Raw genomic sequence first — 25,874 nt, forward strand, 5'->3', positions numbered from 1 at the left:
TAGCAGACCACACCCTTCAGTGGTCTCTGAAAAAATCATTGCCAAGGAGATAATTTGGGAGGATTTTGCGAGGTCTGAAGGTTATCTTTATTTTCCCTGATATTTGGCAACTGGGCTAGATATGGAATCCCAAAGCGGAGGTGACCTGCCCCCAGCGTTCTGCAGCCCTTGCTCCCAGGCTCGCTGTGACGAGCCGGATCCCGCCCTGCCTTTGTGTTCCCCTCTGGACGTCCGCAGGGTCTTCTCTCTGTTCCGGTGTTTTGAAATTTCTTGGGATGAGTGCTCAGTGCTCCTTTCAAACTAGAAATCCACGACCTTTAATTCTCAGAAATTATATTATTTCTTTCATCTCTTCTGTGTTCCCTGTTTACAGATTTTTTAAATTGACAGACTGGTCCTCTGATCTTATTGTTTCATTTTTTCGTTATTTATTTTTCTTCTGGTTCTTTCAAGTATATTTCCTTGACTTCTACCTCTGCTATGGTTATCAGTTATCCTATCGTTTTTAATTTCCGAGAGTTCATTTGATCTCTGACTTCCTTTCTTCATATCACCCGGTTCTTATTTTGTAGGTACAGCATCCTTTTATCTCTGAGAGCTTGATCGTTTTCCTGATGTTCTTTGCCCCTTTTATAAACTGGATTTCGTCCAAGTTAACTTTTTTCCTTCTGCCTTTCGTAGTAGAGGCAATCTTCAGGTGTTCGGTGGCACTTGGCTGCCCACTCATGTTTTAGAGGGCAGCACAGAAAGCTAGTTGGGAGCTCTGCGTGTGTGGGAGGAGCTTATCAGTGTTGGTTTCCCTTCCCTGGACAATGGCCAGACTGCACCATTTTGCTGGGAAATCTGCAGTGTCGGGGTCTTTAGATCTCTTCCTCAAGGTTAGTAAAGTCCCAGAGGGGGCTTCTCCAGTGTGGTGCCCAGAGGAGGGTACAGGTCTGGCTGCCAGCGTCGTGCAGTTGAATGGGGCAGACTTGCTGGGCTGTGTGACCCTTCACGGAAGCTTTGTGTTCTCAGTGCACTATCCCCCTGTGCAGAGTGCCCCCGGGCTGGACACTTTCAACTCTTCTTCTCTAGAGACACTAAACCTCTGGATGGGGGACGGGGTGGCGCTCACTCAGCTGGGCGGGGAGCCTGGAGTACAGAGCTGAATAACTGCTCTTTAAACTTTCAACCAGTGTTCTGCTTTTATAACCCACTTTCCCCCTCACTTCTCTAAGTACCTGGAGCTGCTAATGCCCAAACCTACTAGGGATTCCACAGCAGCGTAGGTCAAGTCGCTGCCCAGTACTTCCACGACACCCGAGCATTTGTTCCCACGTGCTCAGTCTGTTACCAGTCACCCCTCAGCTTTCCAGCTCCTGAAATCTTGTTGCTGGCGTCCTCTTCCTGTCCCCTTTGTCCTCGCAGGATTCCCCCTTATTCGAAGGTCCCTTTGCCGTCGTTGCAGTGGGTCTCAGAAGTGCAATCCACGCAGTCTGCGTCATCAGCTGGCACACACGCACTCCCTTTCGTTCTGGGATGCCTCCGCCCCGGGGTCGCCTGGCAGCTCCATCTCCGTGACCTCCTCAGCCATCACCTCCAACCCCTGTTGTCTTCTTTTCAAAAATCTCTTCCTAGGTCCTCACACTCACCCTAGTAGTTTATTTCGACTCTTTGGACCCCAAATAAACCATTACATTAAAAAAAAAAAAAAAAGAGTCCTGAAAGAAAGCCATGCCAAAAAGGAGAGTTGATTATTCACAGAAAGAGGTTTACACACCGGCTAGGGCCTGGTGGGTGAGATGTTGTTTTAAAAGAACCTAAAACTCTAAAATAAGGACCCAGGTGTAGATTATTTACTCTATAAACCCATTCTGGGAATTCAACAATGATAGTTTTGTCCATTTAACATTAAATTTGAATAACATTTAGTAAATATTTTTACTAGTAATTCTTAGTGACTCAGGTCATGTTCATTATTTTAGCAAACAAGCAATACTTAACAGGATTTAGAGTAACTTCCAAGCGTGGTCTTTGACGAATGCTTCGTCAGCTGGCACTCGACAAGAGAGATCAGAGGTTGGACAATGAGACCAGAGTGAAACGATGACATTCAGAGTTATCTCACCCTGGAATGTATTATAATAGAAGCACCTGGTGTTTTAGAAATTCACTTTAAACGAGATAGTTGAGCCACTTTGAAACACCAGTCAGTGAGGGCGCCTTGGGCTTTCACCCGGCATCTCCGCGTCCTCTCTGGGCCATGGTCCTCCGCGTTCGCCTCTGCTCCGTGTGCTGCGGGAATGAGACCCACTGCTACAAGAAACAATTGCCCACGGATGCAGGGAGTCTCCTGGGGAACCGGTCAGAATCTGGGCTCTCTGACAGGAAACAGTGGCTGACGGTGTGTACAGCTCGAGCAGGACTCAAGAAGTGACTGGGTCATGGGGTTAAGAGAAAAAGCAGAGCCTTCTCCTTTTCGTTTAAGTAAACTTTTTAAATTGAAATATTCATTCAGAAAATGAATATATTTTATTCATATTCATAATACGGAGCATCAGCAGACAGCTCCCTGAATTGTCACAAAAAGATCCACACCTGTGTAACCAGCACCCAAACGGAGGAAGAGCATGGCAGCACCTGGAAGCCACCCTCAGGCCCCTTCAGTCACGGCCTCTACCCTCCCAAGGGAGGCCTCCAGCCTGACCTCTTCATATAATATATAATCATGGATTTTAGTCTTTTATGTCTGGCTTTTCTCAGAGCATCAGGTTTTCAATTCTGTTTTTAGCGTTCTGGTCCACGTTGCACTGAGTACACAGACTAGACAGCGTGAGCCTGCTTGTCTGCTTCAAGACTCCAGACCGTCTTCGAGCAGGGCCACTGGTTAAATGTTCGACTTGTGCAGAGCCACCTCACTGCAGCCACAGTTAGATGATTTTGATCAGGAAGCATCATCGCAGGCAGTGATCAAAGCGTCTTGACTGCGCTGTGCTTCAGAGCAGGGTAATTCTTCCCTCAGGTGATTGGATAGATCGTGCTTGCTGAACGTTTGTTTTGTTGCAAGCACTGAGCCTAGGCGATGCAGAAGTGTGGTGAGTAAGACATCCCTACGTAGCTACGTAGCTGGACAGACATCCTATCTTGTGTGAGGTGTATTCATGGGGTTACCGGTTACACAACTCTGACGTGTTTAAATGAATCCCAGATCGCTTCAAAGTTTGAAACACAAATCTGTGTCTGCAGAATCACCTTGCAAGAACAGTCCTATGTGGCCCAGGTACCATACCTGGTGGAGCGGTGTTGGTGTGGCATCTACCGGAAAGCCCAGTTTATAGCACGTTGTGTAAAAATTCTAAATGGACATGTTTGTATTTCGCTTGGCGAGCACACTGGACTGTGGATGTTCTTTGTTTGTGATCTGGTCCAGCCAGGCCAATTACCGGAGGGAGTAGAGCTTCAGAGCACAGCGTGACTAATCTGCTTAATTTGGCCTCTTTTAAATGCCAGGCTTCCGGGGTGCCTCATGTGGGCTCCCGGAAGAGGAGGTCTTTGATAGATTACAGGAGTTCCCGAGGATACGGTTTACATTAGTGTTTCTTATGCTTACTTTAAAACAATAAATATGCAAACACTTCGGGCAGTTTGGTAAGACTCCTAAATGCAGGAGTGCAGCTGTTTGCCCTGAATCCCTCCTCCATTTCTGACGTGAAAGCCCATAGTTTTTCCTTGCCTTTATCTGTTTTCATGATGTCTGTTTGAGTTGGTTACTCTCCTCGGTGGCGTGGTTGTCTGCGTTTACGTGAGTATCCATCTCAACCTGTGTGGAACGCAGCAGCAAGTTCAGTGCAGGCTCAGTGTGGTCGAGTAGGGAGCTTGTCACGCGTGGTCTCTGGCGCCAGTGCTGTTTGAGAACTCTCGCTTAGTCACTGTGTCATAAACAACAGTGTTTATTTTGTGTCACTGTATTTATCCCATAGTGTTCGGTAGTAAGCCATAGCATTAGAACAACAGATAAAACTAAAATACATTCAGGCCCATGACTTCTGGTGTGCCCATGGGCAAGCTCCTTCACCTCCCTGAGTCACAAGATTCTTCAACTGGAAAAGGACAGGACGGTGATGCCTGCCTGGTAGGTTTGCGATTGAGAATAACCAACGTGTGTGAAAGTATTTACCATAAGGCCTGCCGCGCAGCAGCAGTAACATTCAGCACATGGCAGCCATGTTAATATGTTCACCCTTCACCCTGTTTCCTGCGTTCAGGACGAAATCGATTCTGCAGTACAGATGCTGTTGTCATTAAAAATGAGCTACAAAGCTGCCGTGGGGGAGGATTACAAGGCCGACTGCCCTCCAGGGAACCCAGCACCGAGGGGCGATGGTGGTCCAGATGCCACAGAAGCCGGAGAGGACTTCGTGGACCCATGGACGGTACAGACAAGCAGTGCAAAAGGCATTGACTATGACAAGCTCATTGGTACGTCCTGGGGGAAGCCCAGACTTTTAGAAGTGAGTCCATGGAGGTGACTCCTTTGATATTTTTTGATATCAAAGTCATTGTAAATCCAGTCAAGCTTCAATGCCAAGAGGAAAGTAGATCCTAAAATCTTTTGGTGGCGCATTACATTTCTAAAAGATGATTTTTAAGTAAAGTAGCAACATAAACCTTACTGCAAAATAATGACCGATAGTAGACGGCTTAGTCGAACTCTCCTCTTTTTTGTGCAGTTCCGAACTTGGGAAAGGTCTGTTCAAATGGGCATCTTTGTGGTCACTTAAACTCTCATACTTAGTGGTGACAAGTCAGTCGTAGACTACGTTTCTCCTCTAGTGAAACTGATTGTGGAGCTAAACAGCTGGGAGTCAGCTTAAGGAGGGTGACCGCTCACAGGGGGCACATCATTGCCAAGCCCTTCCTCGAGGAGCTTCCTGCTCGAGGAAGCCCTTACTCTCAGGTCATCGCTAATCACCAAAGAAGAAACGGAACTGAAATGTTCTTATCTGAGTCACAGCCATTTTCCATGACTTAAGTATAGACTGTCAGCGAGGGAAAACTCGCTTGAGGACAGGTGTTAATCCAGTTCAACACTTAAAGGACATTAAAAAGTGTAGTTGTCGGTGTGTATAAGTTATACCTTAAGCAGTAAGCACCTGTGTGAGTGTGAGTGTGTGTGCGAATGTGTGTGAGTGTGTGTGTGTGAAGGATGCTAGCTAGACTGCCTCCTGGACGTTTCCCATCACAATCCAATCCCAGACAAAACAGGCTTTTACTCCATAATTTGTTTTTTGTTTTGTTGGTGCCTTGTTAATACAAAAGACACCGACTTTGCGTTCGGGGAAAAGACCTGAGCAGGTGACCCGAAGGGGGTCGGTACATTAAGGTGGCACCGGGATCACTAGTTGTTCCCCCTTGTGTCGGTGACACTCGATCCCTAGACCTCCCACCACCTAAGACAGTCATCTCCTCTTTCTTCCAATTGTTTTCCAGTCCGGTTCGGAAGCAGCAAAATTGACAAGGAGCTGATAAACCGGATAGAGAGAGCCACGGGCCAGAGGCCTCACCGCTTTCTGCGCAGAGGGGTCTTCTTCTCACACAGGTCAGGGGCTCCCCGCCCAGGGCCACTCATCCCCCTCTTTTAACTCACGAAAATACTAGGGGGCTCTTCCTGGCGCTGGGGGGAAGCAGAGCCAGTTACCAGAAGTCAGCATCCACCTCTGCCCCGGCTGTCACTGGCTGTGGGATCACGCCTGTCCCTGCACCCTCCGGCCCTTGGTTTCTTCCTCTGTAAACTGCCCACTTCGTAAGGCAAAGGTTACGTTCATAGCAGATGAGAGTCATGCCAGAGTACATGCTGTAAATTATAAAATAGCGCAGAAACAAAGGGGCCCCCACGTCCAAGTTCAGCGTTTCCCACGCGATAAGCAGAGGGCTCCCTGAGGTTACGTACCCTCTTCCTGCTATTGTACTGGCTTGCTCACAAATAATATCAAGAGAAACTGACAGAGTACATGGAGCAGAATAGCTCCGCCCTAGACCATAAACACCATGCAGATAACATCAGAAAACAGATTCCAAAAGGGTCTCTGCCCCTCCCGCCCTCAGGTCACCTCGGGCTGGAGCTGGCCCACTGTGGAGGCTTTATGGTCCGAGGGGTTTATGGTCCGAGGTGGGCTGGTTCTGTTCTGCTCCCGCCCCACAGTTACGGGAGAGCACATGCGGGTCACAAGTCGGCGGTCTGCCCAAGCACTGCAGATTCTGTGTGCAGAGAATGCCAGGCCTTGCTCAGCCCTCTTTCTGGGCAGAGCATAAGCGAAGCTTTTTTCCTTAATGAGATTTAATTCACGTTTTTCAAGTATACAATTCAGTGGTTTTTAGTATATTCACAAGGTTGTACAAACCTCACCACAAATTTCTGAACATTTTCATCACCCCAAGAAGAACCCCTATCCATTAGCAGTCTCCCCCCATTCCTCCCTCTCCTCCACCACTGCTGGCAACCACTGATCTGCTTTCTCTGTCTATGAATTTGCTGCTTCTGCACATTTTATATAAATAGAATCATACATGTATGCCTGGCTTCTTTCCCTGCGCATGTTTTCAAGGTTCTCCGTGGGGGATTAGATGAGATACAGCACACACTGTCCAGCGGCAAACAGTGAGGGAGACCGAGCTGGGCTCCCTCACACGCCGGAAGCCAATCCTCACAGGGCTGAGCTCAGACCAGGATGGGGGTGGAGGAAGGGGGGCTGGTTAAGTCCCAGTCCAGTCCCCGCCCCCCTGAGTGCCCCGCCCCCAGGCCTGCACAGGCTTCCTACAAAGACACTGAGAGCGGCTGGGGGAGTGGGGGCAGCTGCGCTGTTTCGTCATCTATAAGCTCATACAAGTTCAATATGGTTAGTTGTGAAAGCCGAAGACAGACTCCTTTTCCTCCAAGATTAAGTTTTTATTACGGGGGGGGAATCAAAACTAAGCAACTAAGAAACAGGATGCCCAGGTCCCTGTCAGCGCAGAGGTGAGCACAGGTAACCCTGATTTGGGCAGAAGGGGAGGGTGCTTGAAGAGTCCCGTTGAGGGGATTCTCCTACCCAGACCTCCGGAAAGGTGGCTGTTTCTCTTTATTTTGGGACACTTCGCCCAGAAACAAGGAGCAGTCACACCCCGCAGTGGTGGTTTCACACCCTGCCACATGTCACAGTCACTGGGGAAGCTTTTTAAAAATACAGATTTCCAGACATCACCCCAGACCCCGTGCATCAGAATCTCTGGTAAGGGCCCAGGCAGGTGCGGTGCAGAGACAGCGGCCAGGTCTGATGCACAGCCAGGAAGGTTCCTCTGTGCACTGTCTGTGGACCCCAGGCCTGGGGGAGGGCAGATGATTCCAGAATGATTCCCAGATGTCTTCATCTGGTCCTGTCTGGTCAGGGAGCCCATATCAGCTCTTCAGCTGGGGCTTGACCTCTAAACCCCCGGGGTGCATTTCATACTCCCCTCTCTAAGCCAGGACTGTGTGGAACCCTGCTGTTTCCTCAGCCTGGCTGCCCCGTCTCAGGGCTGGGTGATCCTGTACAAGGATTGTACAGTGTCGGCCTGGTGTCACCCCCAGGACAGTGTAAAGCAGATGGTGTATCAATGTTGATTCCAAAAGTTCCAGTGGCTACCCAGCCATATCCACCTTTAAACACGTCACTCCAAGCCTCACGTCTTGAAAACAATCACAGGGAGAACCGTTTCAGGCAACGTGCCCTGTCATTTTATAACGTACGCACCAAGGATGACAACCAGTTATCATCCATGTCGTCCCAGCATTTCCAAATGAGCATTAGTGCCTTGTTTCTTCCTTCAGAAAAATCACACTATTTCCTCTTCTCCTTTTTCCTTTAGAGATATGAACCAAGTTCTTGATGCCTACGAAAACAAGAAGCCATTTTACCTGTACACGGGCAGGGGCCCCTCTTCCGAAGCCATGCATTTGGGTCACCTCATCCCGTTTATTTTCACAAAGTAAGTATGGCATCGTACGACTTCTCTCACTGTTATTAGCGAGTCGGAAATGTTCGTTGTAAACCAAGCCTAGAACTGACCAGACAGGACTAGCTCACATCTGCTGAACAACCAAAGTATCAGGGAATCGGCACCTTTGTGGCCTCTGTTCACTTGGTTTGTTCCTGGTGTCACTTTAGAGGAGCATGGGTGATGGAGAGGTCAGCCAGGCCTATTTCACATCTTCTTTTTCCCGCCCCTGTGACCGCCGGACAGTTACTTCTCCAAACCTTAGTTTCCACATCTGCAAGATGAGACTATACTACCTGCCAGGGGAAAGCATTGAAGGCTGCAGACGAAGTATGTAAAACAGCCAACCTAGAGCTGACACGCAGGGTGCTCTAGGCTAATTCACAGTGGTAGCTCTCGTCAGTAATCAAGTTCGCGGCCTGATAAGATCACGACATTTTGTAGACAAGGAGGTTTTGACACATTGTTAGTAGGAACTGTGTTTTCAGATACAAATTGGAGGTTTTCTGCAGGAAGAATGAGATGTCATCCTTCTCCCCTGTGTCGCTTAGGTGGCTGCAGGATGTGTTTAACGTGCCCTTGGTCATCCAGATGACGGATGACGAGAAGTACCTGTGGAAGGACCTGACCCTGGACCAGGCCTATGGCTACGCCGTGGAGAACGCCAAGGACATCATCGCCTGTGGCTTTGACATCAACAAGACCTTTATCTTCTCTGACCTCGAGTACATGGGGTGAGGAGAAAACACTTGTCTGCCTTTTAGATAAGCAGCCACGGACGTCACGTCCTCTGACCACAGCTGAATCTGACGGGTCTGGTGAATGTTTTTCGTTATTGAGTGTCATGATCTGGTTTACTGGACTTGTTTACCAATGACGATCTCCATCCTCAGCTTATGACAGAGCAGTGCCTCTGCACTGCAGTGTCTCTCCAAGAACAGTCAGTTTGCCCAGACCGGCGTATCTTTCTCTTTCCTCGCAGAGAAAAGACTCACTGATTACACAATTCCCTCCCAATCTGGGTTTTTTAAGCAGCTATTTCATAGGCCAAAATATTTCATTCCGAAAATTCTTGAATTAAAACTTCTGAGGTCTTGAACTTCATCCCAAATGAATACCGAGAATATGTTAGAAAAATATTAGATTTTTTAAAATTAGTTTCAAGTATGCAGTACATTAGTTAGACATTTATAGGATTTATGAAACAATCCCCCCAGTTAGTCTGTCTCCCCTCCGGCTGTACACACAGCCATTACAATACTATTGACTATATTCCCTATGCGGTGCTCTATGTCCCTGTGACTTTTTTAACTACTAATTTGTACCTCTTCAACCCTTCACTTCTTTCTCCCAGCCTCCCAACCCCCCTCCCTTCTGGCTGTCACCAGATTGTCTTCTGTATCTGTGTCTCTTTTCATTTCATTTGTTTCTTTCGTTCCTTATATTCTATATATAAGTGAAATCACGTGGTATTTGTTTTTCTCTAAGTCTGACTTATTTCACTCAGCATAACACCCTCTGGGTCCATCCATGTCATTGCAAATGGTAGGATTTCATTTTTATGGCTGAGTAATAGTCCATTGTATATATGAACCATAACTTCTTTATCCAACCGTCTGTTGATGGGCATTCAAGTTGCTTCCATTCAGATTTTTTTTTTAATCACTTTTCTTGTGGGCATAGAGGCATCCTGGTGTTCTTGGAGAAACATGATCTTGGAAGGTAGACCTGGGTTCGAGTTCTGGCACCTCTGTTTAGTAGCCATGAGTCAACAGGTCTGTCCATAAAATAGGATTAGATGAGACCTTGGATGTCACCATCGTTATAATTTTCAGGGCACTTTATTTCTCTCTCTTCATTCCTTAAAAGGACCCAATTCAACTGCTTGAACCTACAGGCACATCATGGGTTCTGCTGCTCCTTTGAGGGCCAGGCAGCGCTGGTGGTGCCCAGTCACTGGCATCCGTTTGGGCAGCCCCTTCCCGCCCACCGCCAGCCAGCCCTCTCTGTAAAGCACAGATCTCTGCTCGTTCCCCCCTCACACCTTATTATCCACTATTATTATGGATATTATTATCCATCATCATCAGGATAAAGCTCTCACTTTGCACTTAACATTCCAGCCCCGTTATGATTTGGGCCCTGCTTCTCTCGCCACTTCCATCCAGACAGGACAATATGTAGTTCCACTTTCCACTCTTGTCCATGCTTTTCTGTGCCCGGAATGCCCTCTGCCCCGTGACCTCGCCCCTCCCAGCTCAGCAGATTCCCACACAGAATGAAGCCCCCCTTTCCTGGGTACGGTCCTCCCACAGCCAGGTTTAGATGCCTCTCTGGTTCCCAGCGCCCAGGCTCCACCTCAGCCACGTCCTGGGTGAGGGGGGTGGCCCTCTCCCAGGAGGTCAGTAAAGTCACAGCATGCCCTCTGTGGTAGGTTCTCCCCTAGGCTCTGAGAGCACAGCGTGGGCAAAACAAAGCCCTGCCTCACTGAACATGATGGTGGTGGGGCAGAAGCAAATGCCTCTAATAAATTAGGGCCGTGACGATGACTGAGCAGGGAGCACACCGTAGGGGGAGTAGCCGTGCAGAGACCACCACGTGGACAGCCTGCTTTCAGCACACTGAGAGAACACAGGGTCCGTGGCACGGGTCCCAATCTGTCTCCATGGTAACTGACTTCCTATCCCCCATCCTTACTCGCTAAGAACGAACTTCCTTACAAACATGGAGTAAAGATGAAAACTCAGGCGATGTGTAAACCAGAGCTTTATCATCTCTTTTGAGGAAGGCAGGTCAGGAGAGACTTTTAAAACTTAAATCCCGTTTGCAAATGTCCTGTCACCTTTAAGAGTTTCTTCTAAATGAGTACTTTACTTTTTTATTTGTTTGCTTATTTGAAATGTGACTCAAACTCTACATCTTTGACTTAGCAAAGCTCCCTCCCGGTCTTTGGGAGCTGGAAATACAAGCCAGGTGCCATCTCTCTTTGGGAAGGGAAGTAGCCAGGGGAAGAAGCTGGCGGCAGGGCCTCGGCTTCCCGTTGCCCCGTCCCGACCAGGTTTCTGGCGCTGCTTCTGGACCTCGAGGGGCCTTCCTGCCAGGCGTCCTGGAGAGACAGGATGGGCAGACAGAGCTGGCGTTCCAGACCCCGCTCTGCCCCTGGTCGTTTGGTTCCTCACGTTCTCTGAGCCTCCGTTTTCCTGCAAAGTGGGGGTTTGGTTCTAGTGAGAGGCGGTTTAGTGGAGGGGCCCAGAGTCCCCGGCCGGGGCTCACGTCCTGACGCCACTTACCATGTGTGACTTGGGCAGTGAGTTCGCTAACTTTTCTCCGCCTACCGGCCCAGCCCATTTGTTCAGCAGATGTTTATCGGGCATCTCCTACGGGCCAGGCTGCTGCTGGGATAGATGCCAGCAAGACAGTTACCCGGCCGCTGTCCCGTTAGCTTCCAGCGGGGAGAGCCGGGCGGTTAGAGGTAATAGACCAGGTGATGAGTGCTGTGAGGACAGAGGACGGGGTGCCTCGGTGCTCAGCAGGAAGCAGTGCCTGCAAGCGGTTTATGCCGACTCACCGAGGTGCTGCGTATAAGGGGCTGCAGCAGTGCCTGGCACGGTGAGCGCTCAATGAACGTTACCATCTAAGTCTCCCTCGCCTTTGACCCTGTAACTGGCCACTTTGTGAGCTACCCTGGGACATGTTCTTTGAATCTTGGGAGTGTGAGTTGCAGATGTCTCTCCAGGAGCAAACTGATATTCAGCCATCGTTTTTGGGACGCAGCCAGGTCTGTGACTCATCGCCAGTGGCGAAGTCAGCTGTGTAGGCGCTGCATCACCCTGCGCTGGCACTCCAGTGTGCTGGGGGACACCTGCCCCTCTTGAAGAAGCAGCCCCCATGCTCACCTTGCAGCCTGCACAGCATGAATGCTGCCGCCAGGAAGGGACCCGTCTTCCATGGAGGGTCACGTGGCCTTCTTCAGAAGCGCCGCTCAAACACCACAGAGCTGAGGTCCTGCCGTGGTGTGGGGGTGCCCTCCCTATGTTTGCCTCATCCGTAGGCTGGTCCCCGGTCCCCTCAGTGGAACGGCCGCCACAGATCCAGACCTCGCATCCACAACCCTCACCATACAGGAGACAGGGCCCCATCGCCAGGGCTGGGCTTATCCTGCTCAGACAGCATGGCTGCCCACAGTGGAGGGGACAGTGGTGGCCAGATGCGGGAGGACCGGCTGCATGGAGACCAGTCTCCTCCCTGGGCCCGGGGGTTTCTGCCCTGACACTCCATCTGGTAACAGTTGCAAATAGCCTCCCACAACACGGACACAGTCTGTCTCAGCAGAAACACTCCCTGGGGACCCCAACTTGAAGCTGCACAGCACGTCCAGCCACTGAGCCCAGCAGGGTCTAACACTTCCTGTTAGCCGCTGCGCCGGAATCTGGCTGTGTCGCCCTCGCCTGGGTTGCTTGTCATCTTGCACTGGTTTCACCCCGGTTCGCACCCTTGGGTCCACTCCACAGGGAAAGGCGTGTCCGCTTCGCCTGCGGCGAGTGTCCTTGCCCGCCAGGGCTGTTGGGCACCTCTGTCCCCAGCCAGCGTCCCCAGTGGTGTCGCCCCGAGGTTTCCACCACCTGCCGCTTTGCCCTCAGCGGAAGGCCACCCAGAAGGCACCCACTGGGCGCGGTTGATTCTTTCTTCGCAGGGCGAGCCCCAGCTTCTACAAGAACGTGGTGAAGATTCAGAAGCACGTCACCTTCAACCAGGCAAAAGGCATTTTCGGCTTCACGGACAGTGACTGCATTGGTAAGGGGACCAGCCCTGGGCCTGAGCTGTCGCTGACGTGGTGACATTTGCGATTTGTCTCTAAATAGCAAACCCAGAGGTGGTTTTCCTCAGCGTAGGAGCTGGCGTGATGCCTTCGGCCACTTTCCTGAGCCGTGTGCAGCTGCTTCCGGGTGCCAGCCTGCCCGCTCCTCACGCGTCCATCTTAAGGCTTAGGAGAAAGTAGGGAAGGGTCTGGACGACTTCCAGCTTCCCACGCCTGCTTCCAGCATAGGCCTGATTGTCCCCAAGTACCCCAGTACCACGGCCCGAGGGGCCTGGCCGGGTAGACTGGCACCGCCTGTCCACAGTGATCACAGGTCCACACCCTTGGTTCCAAAAATCCTACTTCTGCAGGTGTAAGCAGATGGCAGCAGCAGTGTTAACAACAGCATCCCAAGTGTTGAAAACAGTTTTATGTATCAAGATATCATGATTTATAAAATCAAAAAGTGAGGGGCAGCCTAAATGCCCAGCGGGTACAGAATGCTGAAGTGCCAGGCGGTGCGTTTACGGGATGGGATGTGTTTACCCTCACGGTCAAATGCTGCACCGGGAAGAGACGAGGGCGAAACTAGACCGGTCACAGCTGAAGTGGAGGAAACATGGAAGAGACGTGAATTGGGCTCTAGATTTTTTCTTTTGACTTTTCTGTAGTTTTCTGCAGAAATTATTACTTTTCCAAAGGGAAGAAAGCCTGTTTTTTTTGTTCCTCTCTCACTGGGTTAATTAACGGGACAGGAGTTGGTCTCGGGTGTGAAGGTGTCGTCTTCACTTTCAGGGAAGATCAGCTTTCCCGCCATCCAGGCTGCTCCCTCCTTCAGCAACTCCTTCCCTCAGATCTTCCAAGACAAGACGGATGTCCAGTGCCTCATCCCCTGTGCCATCGACCAGGTCAGGAGGCAGAGCGGGGTGTCATCGGTCTGGGCTGTCACAGGAGGGTCCTTGCGCTCTCCAGTGAGAAGGCGGCTTTGGAGGGCAGCAGGGTGAAGAGTCGATTCTGTAAACTGGCTGGAATTTGGGGTCTGCCGCGAAGGCCCCCAGGTGTCGTCCACGGGCTACAAGCTGGCGCATTTCTTCCCGCCACCCTCAAAACACCCCTCTCCCCACAGGACCCTTACTTCAGGATGACGAGGGACGTAGCCCCCAGGATCGGATACCCCAAACCAGCCCTGCTGCACTCGACCTTCTTCCCCGCCCTGCAGGGGGCCCAGACCAAAATGAGCGCCAGCGACCCCAACTCCTCCATCTTCCTCACGGACACGGCCAAGCAGATCAAGACCAAGGTGAGTGCTGCCCCGGGCAGAGCCCCACGCACGGGCACGCGCACGGGGGTACACACACGCGCACACACGCCATCGCGCTGCCCCAGGGCCACTGAGGTCCAGGACTGGTCACTGCCCTCTGCTAGCTCGAGGCCGCCTGTCCCTGTTTCCAGACAGCAGTCGAATTCGTTCCGTTTGTGTCCGTCCTTTCGTTGAACCAGAACTTTGGGATTTTTTTCTTTTTCTTTCCTTTTCTCACCATCACTCTGTTCTGGAAGCAATGTCATGGCAATTTTTTTTCAAGTTACACTTAAACAATAGAAAAAAAAATTAGTATATTTCTGAGTACCAGTTGTATCCCAGGAGCTGGGCCGGAGGCTTTGCTTGCTTTCTCCTTTTAATTCTCACTGGGAGAGAGTGGTGTGTTCCTTTTACAGACGCGAAGGACAAGGCCCGGGGGGATGACCAGCTTGACCAAGTACCCGCTGCCGGAACCCAGTGGGGCTTAGGGCCCGTGAGCAGCCACCGCCAGTGTGGGGCTTAGGGGCCGCTTTTCTCCCAGAGAGCTCTTGCTGAGACACAGAATCGATAAATGTCCTTCTGTGGGACAGTCCTGTCCGGCCCCGGTGTGCCGCGCCTGGCCCAGCAGGCAGCGGGCGCTCAGTAAATATTTGTCGAGTCACCAGAGAAACGTGAAGTAGGAGCTAGCTGGAGCTTCCTTATTCCTCAGGGCCACACCTCTGTTACTCGGTACTGAACCGACAGCATATGTGCAGTCCCCACGCCGCCCCACAAAGCCGTTGGCATTTGACTGGGAACCGTGTGTGTGTGTTTGCGGGTTGGAACATCACAGCGGGAGTGATGGAAACTGTATCTGAAGCATGTAATGCAAACATCTGCGTCACTGCCAGGCCCCTGACCGCTCTGGAAAGTCCCAAGCAGGTTCTGGTTGACAACGGGGAAACCCTTAATATTGAAGTTTCTTCCAGAAACTGCCCACCGCCAGCTCTCCCACCCTCAGCTGGAGGCCGGTGTAAACACGGCTTTTTCTTTCCCTTTCACTGTGCCTGCAAGCGGTTTATGCCGACTCACCGAGGTGCTGCGTATAAGGGGCTGCAGCAGTGCCTGGCACGGTGAGCGCTCAATGAACGTTACCATCTAAGTCTCCCTCGCCTTTGACCCTGTAACTGGCCACTTTGTGAGCTACCCTGGGACATGTTCTTTGAATCTTGGGAGTGTGAGTTGCAGATGTCTCTCCAGGAGCAAACTGATATTCAGCCATCGTTTTTGGGACGCAGCCAGGTCTGTGACTCATCGCCAGTGGCGAAGTCAGCTGTGTAGGCGCTGCATCACCCTGCGCTGGCACTCCAGTGTGCTGGGGGACACCTGCCCCTCTTGAAGAAGCAGCCCCCATGCTCACCTTGCAGCCTGCACAGCATGAATGCTGCCGCCAGGAAGGGACCCGTCTTCCATGGAGGGTCACGTGGCGCTCAAACACCACAGAGCTGAGGTCCTGCCGTGGTGTGGGGGTGCCCTCCCTATGTTTGCCTCATCCGTAGGCTGGTCCCCGGTCCCCTCAGTGGAACGGCCGCCACAGATCCAGACCTCGCATCCACAACCCTCACCATACAGGAGACAGGGCCCCATCGCCAGGGCTGGGCTCATCCTGCTCAGACAGCATGGCTGCCCACAGTGGAGGGGACAGTGGTGGCCAGATGCGGGAGGACCGGCTGCATGGAGACCAGTCTCCTCCCTGGGCCCGGGGGTTTCTGCCCTGACACTCCATCTGGTAACAGTTGCGAATAGCTTCCCACAACACGGACACAGTCTGTCTCAGCAGAAACACTCCCTGGGGACCCCAACTTGAAGCTGCACAGCACGTCCAGCCACTGACCCCAGCAGGGTCTAACACTTCCTGTTAGCCGCTGCGCCGGAATCTGGCTGTGTCCCCCTCGCCTGGGTTGCTTGTCATCTTGCACTGGTTTCACCCCAGTTCGCACCCTTGGGTCCACTCCACAGGGAGAGGCGTGTCCGCTTCGCCTGCGGCGAGTGTCCTTGCCCGCCAGGGCTGTTGGGCACCTCTGTCCCCAGCCAGCGTCCCCAGTGGTGTCACCCCGAGGTTTCCACCACCTGCCGCTTTGCCCTCAGCGGAAGGCCACCCAGAAGGCACCCACTGGGCGCGGTTGATTCTTTCTTCGCAGGGCGAGCCCCAGCTTCTACAAGAACGTGGTGAAGATTCAGAAGCACGTCACCTTCAACCAGGCAAAAGGCATTTTCGGCTTCACGGACAGTGACTGCATTGGTAAGGGGACCAGCCCTGGGCCTGAGCTGTCGCTGACGTGGTGACATTTGCGATTCGTCTCTAAATAGCAAACCCAGAGGTGGTTTTCCTCAGCGTAGGAGCTGGCGTGATGCCTTCAGCCACTTTCCTGAGCCGTGTGCAGCTGCTTCCGGGTGCCAGCCTGCCCGCTCCTCACGCGTCCATCTTAAGGCTTAGGAGAAAGTAGGGAAGGGTCTGGACGACTTCCAGCTTCCCACGCCTGCTTCCAGCATAGGCCTGATTGTCCCCAAGTACCCCAGTACCACGGCCCGAGGGGCCTGGCCGGGTAGACTGGCACCGCCTGTCCACAGTGATCACAGGTCCACACCCTTGGTTCCAAAAATCCTACTTCTGCAGGTGTAAGCAGATGGCAGCAGCAGTGTTAACAACAGCATCCCAAGTGTTGAAAACAGTTTTATGTATCAACATATCGTGATTTATAAAATCAAAAAGTGAGGGGCAGCCTAAATGCCCAGCGGGTACAGAATGCTGAAGTGCCAGGCGGTGCGTTTACGGGATGGGATGTGTTTACCCTCACGGTCAAATGCTGCACCGGGAAGAGACGAGGGCGAAACTAGACCGGTCACAGCTGAAGTGGAGGAAACATGGAAGAGACGTGAATTGGGCTCTAGATTTTTTCTTTTGACTTTTCTGTAGTTTTCTGCAGAAATTATTACTTTTCCAAAGGGAAGAAAGCCTGTTTTTTTTGTTCCTCTCTCACTGGGTTAATTAACGGGACAGGAGTTGGTCTCGGGTGTGAAGGTGTCGTCTTCACTTTCAGGGAAGATCAGCTTTCCCGCCATCCAGGCTGCTCCCTCCTTCAGCAACTCCTTCCCTCAGATCTTCCAAGACAAGACGGATGTCCAGTGCCTCATCCCCTGTGCCATCGACCAGGTCAGGAGGCAGAGCGGGGTGTCATCGATCTGGGCTGTCACAGGAGGGTCCTTGCGCTCTCCAGTGAGAAGGCGGCTTTGGAGGGCAGCAGGGTGAAGAGTCGATTCTGTAAACTGGCCGGAAGTTGGGGTCTGCCGCGAAGGCCCCCAGGTGTCGTCCACGGGCTACAAGCTGGCGCATTTCTTCCCGCCACCCTCAAAACACCCCTCTCCCCACAGGACCCTTACTTCAGGATGACGAGGGACGTAGCCCCCAGGATCGGATACCCCAAACCAGCCCTGCTGCACTCGACCTTCTTCCCCGCCCTGCAGGGGGCCCAGACCAAAATGAGCGCCAGCGACCCCAACTCCTCCATCTTCCTCACGGACACGGCCAAGCAGATCAAGACCAAGGTGAGTGCTGCCCCGGGCAGAGCCCCACACACGGGCACGCGCACGGGGGTACACACACGCACACACACGCCATCGCGCTGCCCCAGGGCCACTGAGGTCCAGGACTGGTCACTGCCCTCTGCTAGCTCGAGGCCGCCTGTCCCTGTTTCCAGACAGCGGTCGAATTCGTTCCATTTGTGTCCTTTCGTTGAACCAGAACTTTGGGATTTTTTTCTTTTTCTTTCCTTCCTTCTTTTCTCACCATCACTCTGTTCTGGAAGCAATGTCATGGCAATTTTTTTTCAAGTTACACTTAAACAATAGAAAAAAAAATTAGTATATTTCTGAGTACCAGTTGTATTCCAGGAGCTGGGCCGGAGGCTTTGCTTGCTCTCTCCTTTTAATTCTCACTGGGAGAGAGTGGTGTGTTCCTTTTACAGACGCGAAGGACAAGGCCCGGGGGGATGACCAGCTTGACCAAGTACCCGCTGCCGGAACCCAGTGGGGCTTAGGGCCCGTGAGCAGCCACCGCCAGTGTGGGGCTTAGGGGCCGCTTTTCTCCCAGAGAGCTCTTGCTGAGACACAGAATCGATAAATGTCCTTCTGTGGGACAGTCCTGTCCGGCCCCGGTGTGCCGCGCCTGGCCCAGCAGGCAGCGGGCGCTCAGTAAATATTTGTCGAGTCACCAGAGAAACGTGAAGTAGGAGCTAGCTGGAGCTTCCTTATTCCTCAGGGCCACACCTCTGTTACTCGGTACTGAACCGACAGCATATGTGCAGTCCCCACGCCGCCCCACAAAGCCGTTGGCATTTGACTGGGAACCATGTGTGTGTGTTTGCGGGTTGGAACATCACAGCGGGAGTGATGGAAACTGTATCTGAAGCATGTAATGCAAACATCTGCGTCACTGCCAGGCCCCTGACCGCTCTGGAAAGTCCCAAGCAGGTTCTGGTTGACAACGGGGAAACCCTTAATATTGAAGTTTCTTCCAGAAACTGCCCACCGCCAGCTCTCCCACCCTCAGCTGGAGGCCGGTGTAAACACGGCTTTTTCTTTCCCTTTCACTCTGGCTGAAGCTTCTAGAATACCGGGTGGGAGGAGGTAGGAAAGCTCCTGTTTCCTCCAGCAGAGAAGTCATTTTGTTCTGTTTTGTTTGAAAGAAGTCATTATTGGCTTTCATTCACTTAGGGGCCAGCAAAAACCTACAGGGTGGGTGAGCAGTGAGCGTGAGATCAGGAACCACACAGGCTGCAGAAGTCACCAGGGTCACCAGCGGCCCGTGGGGCGGGACAGGGTCAGCCCAGGTCTCTGTTCTCAGTCTCCATGCCCATCTTCAACTCCAGAATCACTCTGCACACCAGCCCAGAGAGGGCATCTGCTCCAGCCCCCTCCCGAGATTACCAGCAGTAGCCCTGTGGGGACCCAGTGGCACGGCTGTGTGATCCCCTGCCATGCACTTACCTCGCTGAGTCCTAACAGCCACCCTGGGAGGCTGTGTCCATTTCGTAGGTAAGGAAAGCAGGACTCAGGGCCGGGAAGCTGCCCTGGGCTCGCACAGCGGGGAGCGGTGGGGCCAGGACCGTGACCTGGGTCCACAGCTGTGTGGGCCCCCCCCTGGCCTGGAGTTGGGAGCCCCATTGTCTGGCCTTCCCTCTTACCTGCTGTTAGTGAGTGACCTTAGCTGTCCTGGTATCATTTGTGAAGTCAGAGCAGTTGTACCCTTTCATAGACTTGAGGCGGGACTTATGTGAGGTCACATGTAAACTGACAAGTGCTGCCCAAATTTTAAGATTTTAGTTCAAAAGTGAATAGTCAAACAGCTCCTTTGGCAGGTAGGACAAAATGGGCCTCCCGCAGGCCGTCACGTGGGCACTGTCAGAGCCTCCCACAGGAAGTCCTCGGGAGTAGGAATCTCCTCGTTTGGGACAAATGTTCATGACACAGTTTGCCAGCTGACCACCTCCTCACGCTTTCTGGTCACGGGGCTGCTTTAGTACCCCCCTCCCAGAGCTGCTCCCACAGCTGTCCCCAGCTGCAGACCAGTGGCCTGCCCCCGCCCTGGGTCTCGGGGCTCCTGCAGGCCAACTCGGCCATCTCGTCGGATTGGAGCTGCCAAAGCTCACTGGCTCCTGGGGCTTGGTGGTTGAATCTAGTCCCCCCGGGGAGACATCGCCGCGTGGCACGGTTTCCTGTTTCCTATTACCCAGAGCAGCTCTTGCTGCAGCTCGGTCACTTCGTCATCTTGGATCCCGGCAGTGGCATTCCAGGCCCCACCACAGGACCGCCCTCCCCGCTAACCCAAACCCGTCGCCCGTTGGCTTCCTGTGAGTCAGGCCCCAGCGTCACTGAGGAACGGTCAGGCCCAGCACCAGGACAGCTTTAGCTACTGTGTCCCAGGAAGAGTCAGCCTGGCTCTGCTACTCGCTGCCGCATGCAGCCGGTTCTGGACACGCCGGGCCTCATTCTCTTCACCTACAAAGTGGAGAAAACAATACCAAGGTCATCAATACCAGGTCATTAGGGCTTATTAGTAAAGGTCATAACAGCCACGATTGATGGCACGGCACGTCTGCTGTGTGCCACTGTTGGACGAAGGGTCTGCCCAGGGGGCAGGCGGACCCGTGCATCTTGGGAAGCGTGCAGAGGACTTGTACTTCCTCTTCCTCCCCGCACACAAGGGCCGGGAGGTGCCTCAGGGCCCTCGGATAGCGTTTAAAACCACCCCTCGGAGCCCCAGAGTGTCCTCCAGGCTCTCCATCCTCCACACTGGAGGGTCTTCCCTGAGGCCCAGCCCTGGCCCGGCCAGGCAGATACCTGAGAGGGCCAGGCCGCCAAACGGCCGGCGACTCCGGGAGACACACAGCACCTGCCCGAGGGCGCGCAGACCCAGGATATCCAGGACGGGGCGGGCTTCTCCTGCGTGCTCGTATTCGCCGTACGTTATGCAGCATACACACATGCGTTTTATTTTATGACTTGCTTCTTTCTGTTAAGGAGCAGGAGGGTGAACTTTGATTTGTCTTTCTCCCTCCGGCCCCGGCTCGCCCACCTGCCCCAACTCCCGCCAGCACCCCTCGGCGTCTCCCCTTCCCCAGCAGCACTTCTTAGCTCCCGCCAGTAGAAGGTGGGCGTCCCCGACCTCACCTGTGCCCAGTGTCCACCTGCTGCTCCCCAGACGGTCCCAGAGTGTCCAGTTAGTACTCTGTCCTTGAAGCCTTCTGGGGAGACTGCTAAACATCTCCACTTAGCCACCACTCGACCTACCCTGTTCCGCATTTAAAAGCTAGGGTGACATCGTACATAGTAGGCTTCTCAAACACACGGAGGAAGAACGTTGAAGGAACTCCGTGTATCCTTGGCGGCCTCCCTTCTCTCTCCTGTGGCCCTGATTTCTCCCGGGCCGGGCTGTGCAGAGATCACTGAGTCCGTCTTCCTACAGCCGCCGGCTCTGTGCAGTTAGGAGGCCCCGCCGGCAGGCCCGCCACCTCCGCGCTTCCCGCGGGTCCAGCTTTCCCTCGACAGCCCTGTGCCCGTGCCTCCTGGGCTCTTCCACAGAGAGAAGGCGGCAGCCAGGTTGGGCGCTGCCCTGTCCTCCACTTACAGCCCCCCCCCCCCCCCCGGCCACAGCACGCCCCCCCCACAGTCATCTGCACCCTGAGCCGGCTCGTTCATGTTCCTGTTCATCCTCTTTCTGAAGCTTGTCCCATGAGAACACTCGAGGACACTTCTGCCCAGTTTCAGCTTTCCTGACTCTTCTTGTCCCTGGAGCGGAGCTTCAGGGCCCATCTGCCCTCATCCTCACCTTCCCCGAGACTCAGGCCGGGCCTGGCAGGAGGGAGCAGTGTGTGGGCCCCTCCCGCTGACCCTGCGCCTCGCCCTCCCTCTGCTTAGGATGGGATGGGACAAAAGCAGGCACTGGCCGGACCTCCTCCATGGGCTCATTTACCTGCAGGGCGGCGCACTGCTGACGTCTCTGCATCCCCTTGATGTGTCCGCGTCCCCTTGCCCTTTCTGTGTCCCCTTGACCTTTCTGTGTCCCCTTGCTGGTGCAGGTCAACAAGCACGCGTTTTCCGGAGGGAGGGACACTGTCGAGGAGCACAGGCAGTTTGGGGGCAACTGCGATGTGGACGTGTCCTTCATGTACCTGACCTTCTTCCTTGAGGACGACGACAAGCTCGAGCAGATCAGGAAGGTGAGCAGATCAGGAAGGTGGGCCGCGGGGCTCTGGCCAAAGAGGGGTCGGGACTCCCTTCCGGCCCGGCCTCGGGAGCAGGCTCTCAGCTGGGCGGCATCAAAACCCAGTAGGACACGGTATCTCTGCCCATGTGCCAAGAAGCCTCGCGAACAGATAGCTCGAGAGAGGGAATGCAAACTGCTGTTGGTTCAGTAGCCACACAGAAGGGCTTTGTCTTACTAGTCACCAGAGAAATGTAAGTTAGAGCACCGTCAGAGTTCATACAGTTCCCCCACAAGTGCTGCTGCTGTGTGTGCGACGATCGTGAGCCAGATGCTTCCAGGCTCCCCCAGTGGAGTCCGGGGTTCCCCGCGCAGGCCTTGGCGGTACCCGCGTGAAGGGCCCAGAGTAGTCACAGCCTTTGCCTCGGGTTTTCCAGTTCTTGGAATGGTTTCCAAGGAAGTAATCCTGAATGAGAAAGGGCGCCACACAGATGCTCAGAATGAGGGCAGCAGGAGGTTCAGGGAGCAGGAGCTCAGGTCGTTGCAGGATGCACGATTAAGCAGGCGGGAGAGTCAGTGACACCGGATAATATGCGTCTGATGGCGATTAAAGGACATCACATTGGAAATGCGGAAAGAACAACTATGTTTAAATACGATGCACCAGGACAAATTCTAAAATTATGCCAAACGTTAACAGCGGCCCTCGGCTTCTGCGCGCCGGGCCTGCAGGCGTTTCTGCCTCACCTTGCCGCTGCTCTGGGTTTCGGGTACCTCGTTAAGTTTGCTCAATGAGTACATATTACTTTACAATCAGAACGTGAAAACGCTTCGGCGAAGATTTTATAGACGCCACTAAGGCTGGAGCAGGAAGCTTGTTCGGTGTATCGAGTCCCGGCCTGGCCCGCACGGCGTGGGGGGCAGCACCCCTGTCCTTCCTCTCACCATGCTAGTCAGTTGCGCAGCAGGGCGGGGTTCCAGTCTTCCAGAAGAGCGTAGTCTAAGGGACAGGGAGTTGTACTTGCGAGCGCTAGCGGGTGGGCGGCTGGTGCCGAGGAGGGTGGTGCCGGAGCCTTTTCCCGTCCTCTGGTCTGGCAGGATTACAGCAGCGGGGCCATGCTCACCGGCGAGCTCAAGAAGGCGCTCATAGAGGTGCTGCAGCCCTTGATCGCAGAGCACCAGGCCCGGCGCAAGGAGGTCACGGACGAGATCGTGAAGGAGTTCATGACGCCCCGGAAGCTGTCCTACGACTTCCAGTGACGCTCGTCTTGTGTCTGCACGTGAAGAGACATGACTTACCAGTAACCCCAGCCTAATCGAATCACCGCTGCACGCAGGCCCTGTCCCGCGGTAATCACTGGGCCCGGTGTCTGCAAGCCCCATGCCTCTTTCTTCCTGTAACGTCATCCCTTCTGTGTCTTGTGGGCGAAACCCTGTCAGCTGACTGGGTGCTGGCTGACAGCGTGGTCAGACAGGAAAGTCCCGCCGGAGTCTGTCCCAGAAAGCAGCCCCAGGACATGGCGCCTTTGGCGCGGTGTCCCCCGGGCGGCCTGTTCTGGCCACAGCAGGACAGCATCAGAAAGCATCCCACGGTTCCAAACACGCTCTTCAGACCTGTTCGTCAGAGAACCTGTACTCTCCACGTGCATATGCAGAATCCAAACGCCATTATTATAAAACTCAAAAGTGCTTTGGGAAGTCGAGGTGGGAAAGTTTAATGGGCACAAGATGCATTTCAGCCCGTGCCCCCCAAAAAGAATTGCTAGGCAGAAGCTGTGCTGTGCCCTTGACTGAGCTCTCCCAACTTGAAAGCTGCTTCTAACCCTGAATATTGGCCAGAGTTGGCCACTCCTATTAAATTGAGTCTTTTGTGGAAGAAACTTTCCAGTTTACTTACTTAAATTCCAGGCCACACTTGGATTCTCCTCCAGAAATCACACTCTTTTCCCTGAACATTCTAATGTTTTGTTTCCACCAATAACCCTGACACTGCGTCCTGAAAACCAGGGGCCGCTTCACTCCGCTTCTGCCAGACGTGTGAGGAGGCAGCTGCCTTTGCAGATACTCTTGTCTGACACTTGACTGGTGTGGAAGTTTCCGTGGGGCAGTGCCCTGGGCGGTGGCCGTGGCCGTGGCCCCAGGCGGGTGGACATAGTCCCAGGCAGTGGCCATGGCCCCAGGTGGGTGGACGTGGCCCCAGGCAGATGGACATGGCTAGCAAGTGCACATCAGCCCCCTGGGCCGTCAGCCATGTGTCCATGGCAGCCCTGGACCGTGTGCCCTGTGTAGTCCAGGGAAGCGGAAGGACCACCAGGGAAGGCCCTGGGCTGAGCATCTGTCCTTTCTGGAGGCACAGTGTCCACTCCTGAGTGCTCTGCCCTCATGTCGCTCGTTGGCGTAAATAAAACTCCTTTGGCCCCACCATGTGGCTGTGTTTCTGGGGTCTGAGGAGGCGCAGAGGCCCCACTTCAGGCCCAGGGCCATGCTGCGCCTGCTGCCGAGACCTGCAGCTCGTCCGTGGGTGGCACTTGAGTCCACTGGGGTTGTAGAGGGACGTAGGTGAGATGGAACATGGCCCTGGAAGCGCAGTGGCCCTGAGAGACGGGCTCCTAGCAGCCAGCCGGGAGGAGCCCTTGCCTGCCTGGCACTTTGCGGTCTCCCTGGCGCCGGCCCTCACGCCTCATCTCGTGTTTCCAGCAACCCAGTGGGGACCGCACACAGGGGCTCTCGCCTCGTGGATGTGGGAGCCAACCGTGGGTGGTCAGAGGCAGTGGGCGCATAGACGGGAGCCAGGCCACAAGCTCAGACCCAGGGCAGAGGTCCAGACGGAATGGCACCCACAGCCTCACTCTGCTCACCCATCCCCATTTTGCAAATGGGGAAACTGAGGCTTAGGAGAAGGGAAGGTGGCTGGTCACACGGCGAGTTTCTGACAGAGCGGGCCTGTCCCGGCCTTTGTGTTCCTGTCCCCATGCACGCAGAGGGACCACGTTTCACGCGAGGCACAGGGGGTTCCCTGCTGGGAGGCGCTCAGGGGTGCGGCACGGCCTTGTCCGTGTTGCAGCTCCTGGCTTCGGTTCCTGCCGGCTCAGCCCCCAGCCCCCACCACCTGGCTGGCTGCAGCCCGTGGAGGGGAGCCGCCCACAGAGGATGGTACAGCTCTGTGGCCCTGGGCAACTGATGTGACTTCTTGCTCCTTGGCGCCCACATCCCAGGCACAAGTGTGCAGAGGGAATGTGTGATGTCCCCAGAGCAGCGTTCACCAGCCAGAGGGGAGATCATCGGGGCGCAAAAAAGGAGGGGCTGTGGCAGCTATGTGACCTTGGGTGGGTCACTTAACTTCTTGGGGCCCCCTCCCCTGTAAAACGAGACTCATTTGGGGTCTTGGGAGCAGTGCCCTGGGTCAGAGGGCAGGTGACTCATCCAGGGTCACTGCTGGTTAAGGCTCAGGCTCAAAATCAGTGGCCCTTACAGTTCCCAAGAGATGCCAGGACCAGGGAAGACAGGTGAGGCCAGCCAGCAGGTGTCAGGTGAGGAGTGGTCGAGTCCTAGCCCCCGGAGTCCACTTGTCAGACCCTGCTGCACCTCATCCCCCAGTCTAGTGGGGAGACCTATGTCTGAAGGACAAAGCACATCACACTGCATGGCAGTGGGGAACCGGGTAGAGGGACCGGTGGCTGAGCCGCCCGAAGGAGCAAGCGTCCAGGACATCACTTCAGCAGCATCAGACAGACCAGCTCTCTCGGACTCACAGAGCTATGTGTGCCACTCCGCCCCGGCGGCCAGCACCCAACTGTGGGAACCTCTGGGTGACCACCCTTCATCTCCCATTCGAGATTTCAAGTGTAGCCTGGACTTTGAAGGCAGCCCATTTAGTGGGAAGACCCAGCTCCCACCAGACTGTGATTCTGGACCCTTCCTTCCCCTCCCCCTCCCCTCATACCCCCGCCCTTCCTTCCCTTCAGGGCCCTGTTTCTGAAGAGCGGCTGGGTCTGCATCCAAAGGGCCTTGCCACCTAGAGGTGGTAGAAAGCAAGGACCTTC

General features: G+C 53.9%; 1 protein-coding gene across 9 annotated transcripts in view; it reads left to right on the forward strand.

The window, feature by feature from the left end:
- WARS (tryptophanyl-tRNA synthetase) overlaps positions 1 to 24,252 on the forward strand; it is a 31,771-nt gene extending 7,519 nt beyond the window's left edge. For 7 of the 9 annotated variants that reach the window (XM_011385008.2, XM_011385003.2, XM_023525891.1 and 4 more), the window contains 9 exons: positions 4,245 to 4,458; positions 5,470 to 5,578; positions 7,864 to 7,983; positions 8,544 to 8,726; positions 12,686 to 12,786; positions 13,586 to 13,698; positions 13,917 to 14,090; positions 21,707 to 21,847; positions 22,930 to 23,210. In XM_011385008.2, the coding sequence (XP_011383310.1) occupies positions 4,245 to 4,458; positions 5,470 to 5,578; positions 7,864 to 7,983; positions 8,544 to 8,726; positions 12,686 to 12,786; positions 13,586 to 13,698; positions 13,917 to 14,090; positions 21,707 to 21,847; positions 22,930 to 23,091 (1,317 nt within the window). In that variant the 3' untranslated portion in view covers positions 23,092 to 23,210. Of the gene's footprint in view, positions 1 to 4,244; positions 4,459 to 5,469; positions 5,579 to 7,863; positions 7,984 to 8,543; positions 8,727 to 12,685; positions 12,787 to 13,585; positions 13,699 to 13,916; positions 14,091 to 14,506; positions 14,594 to 21,706; positions 21,848 to 22,929 lie in introns of those variants that run through there. The other 2 variants (XM_023525892.1, XM_023525893.1) reach the window with 2 other exon arrangements.
- The last annotated feature ends 1,622 nt before the right edge of the window (positions 24,253 to 25,874 follow it).

The sequence above is a fragment of the Pteropus vampyrus genome, unplaced genomic scaffold (genome assembly GCF_000151845.1).
Source record: "Pteropus vampyrus isolate Shadow unplaced genomic scaffold, Pvam_2.0 Scaffold641, whole genome shotgun sequence".
Lineage (NCBI taxonomy): Eukaryota > Metazoa > Chordata > Mammalia > Chiroptera > Pteropodidae > Pteropus > Pteropus vampyrus.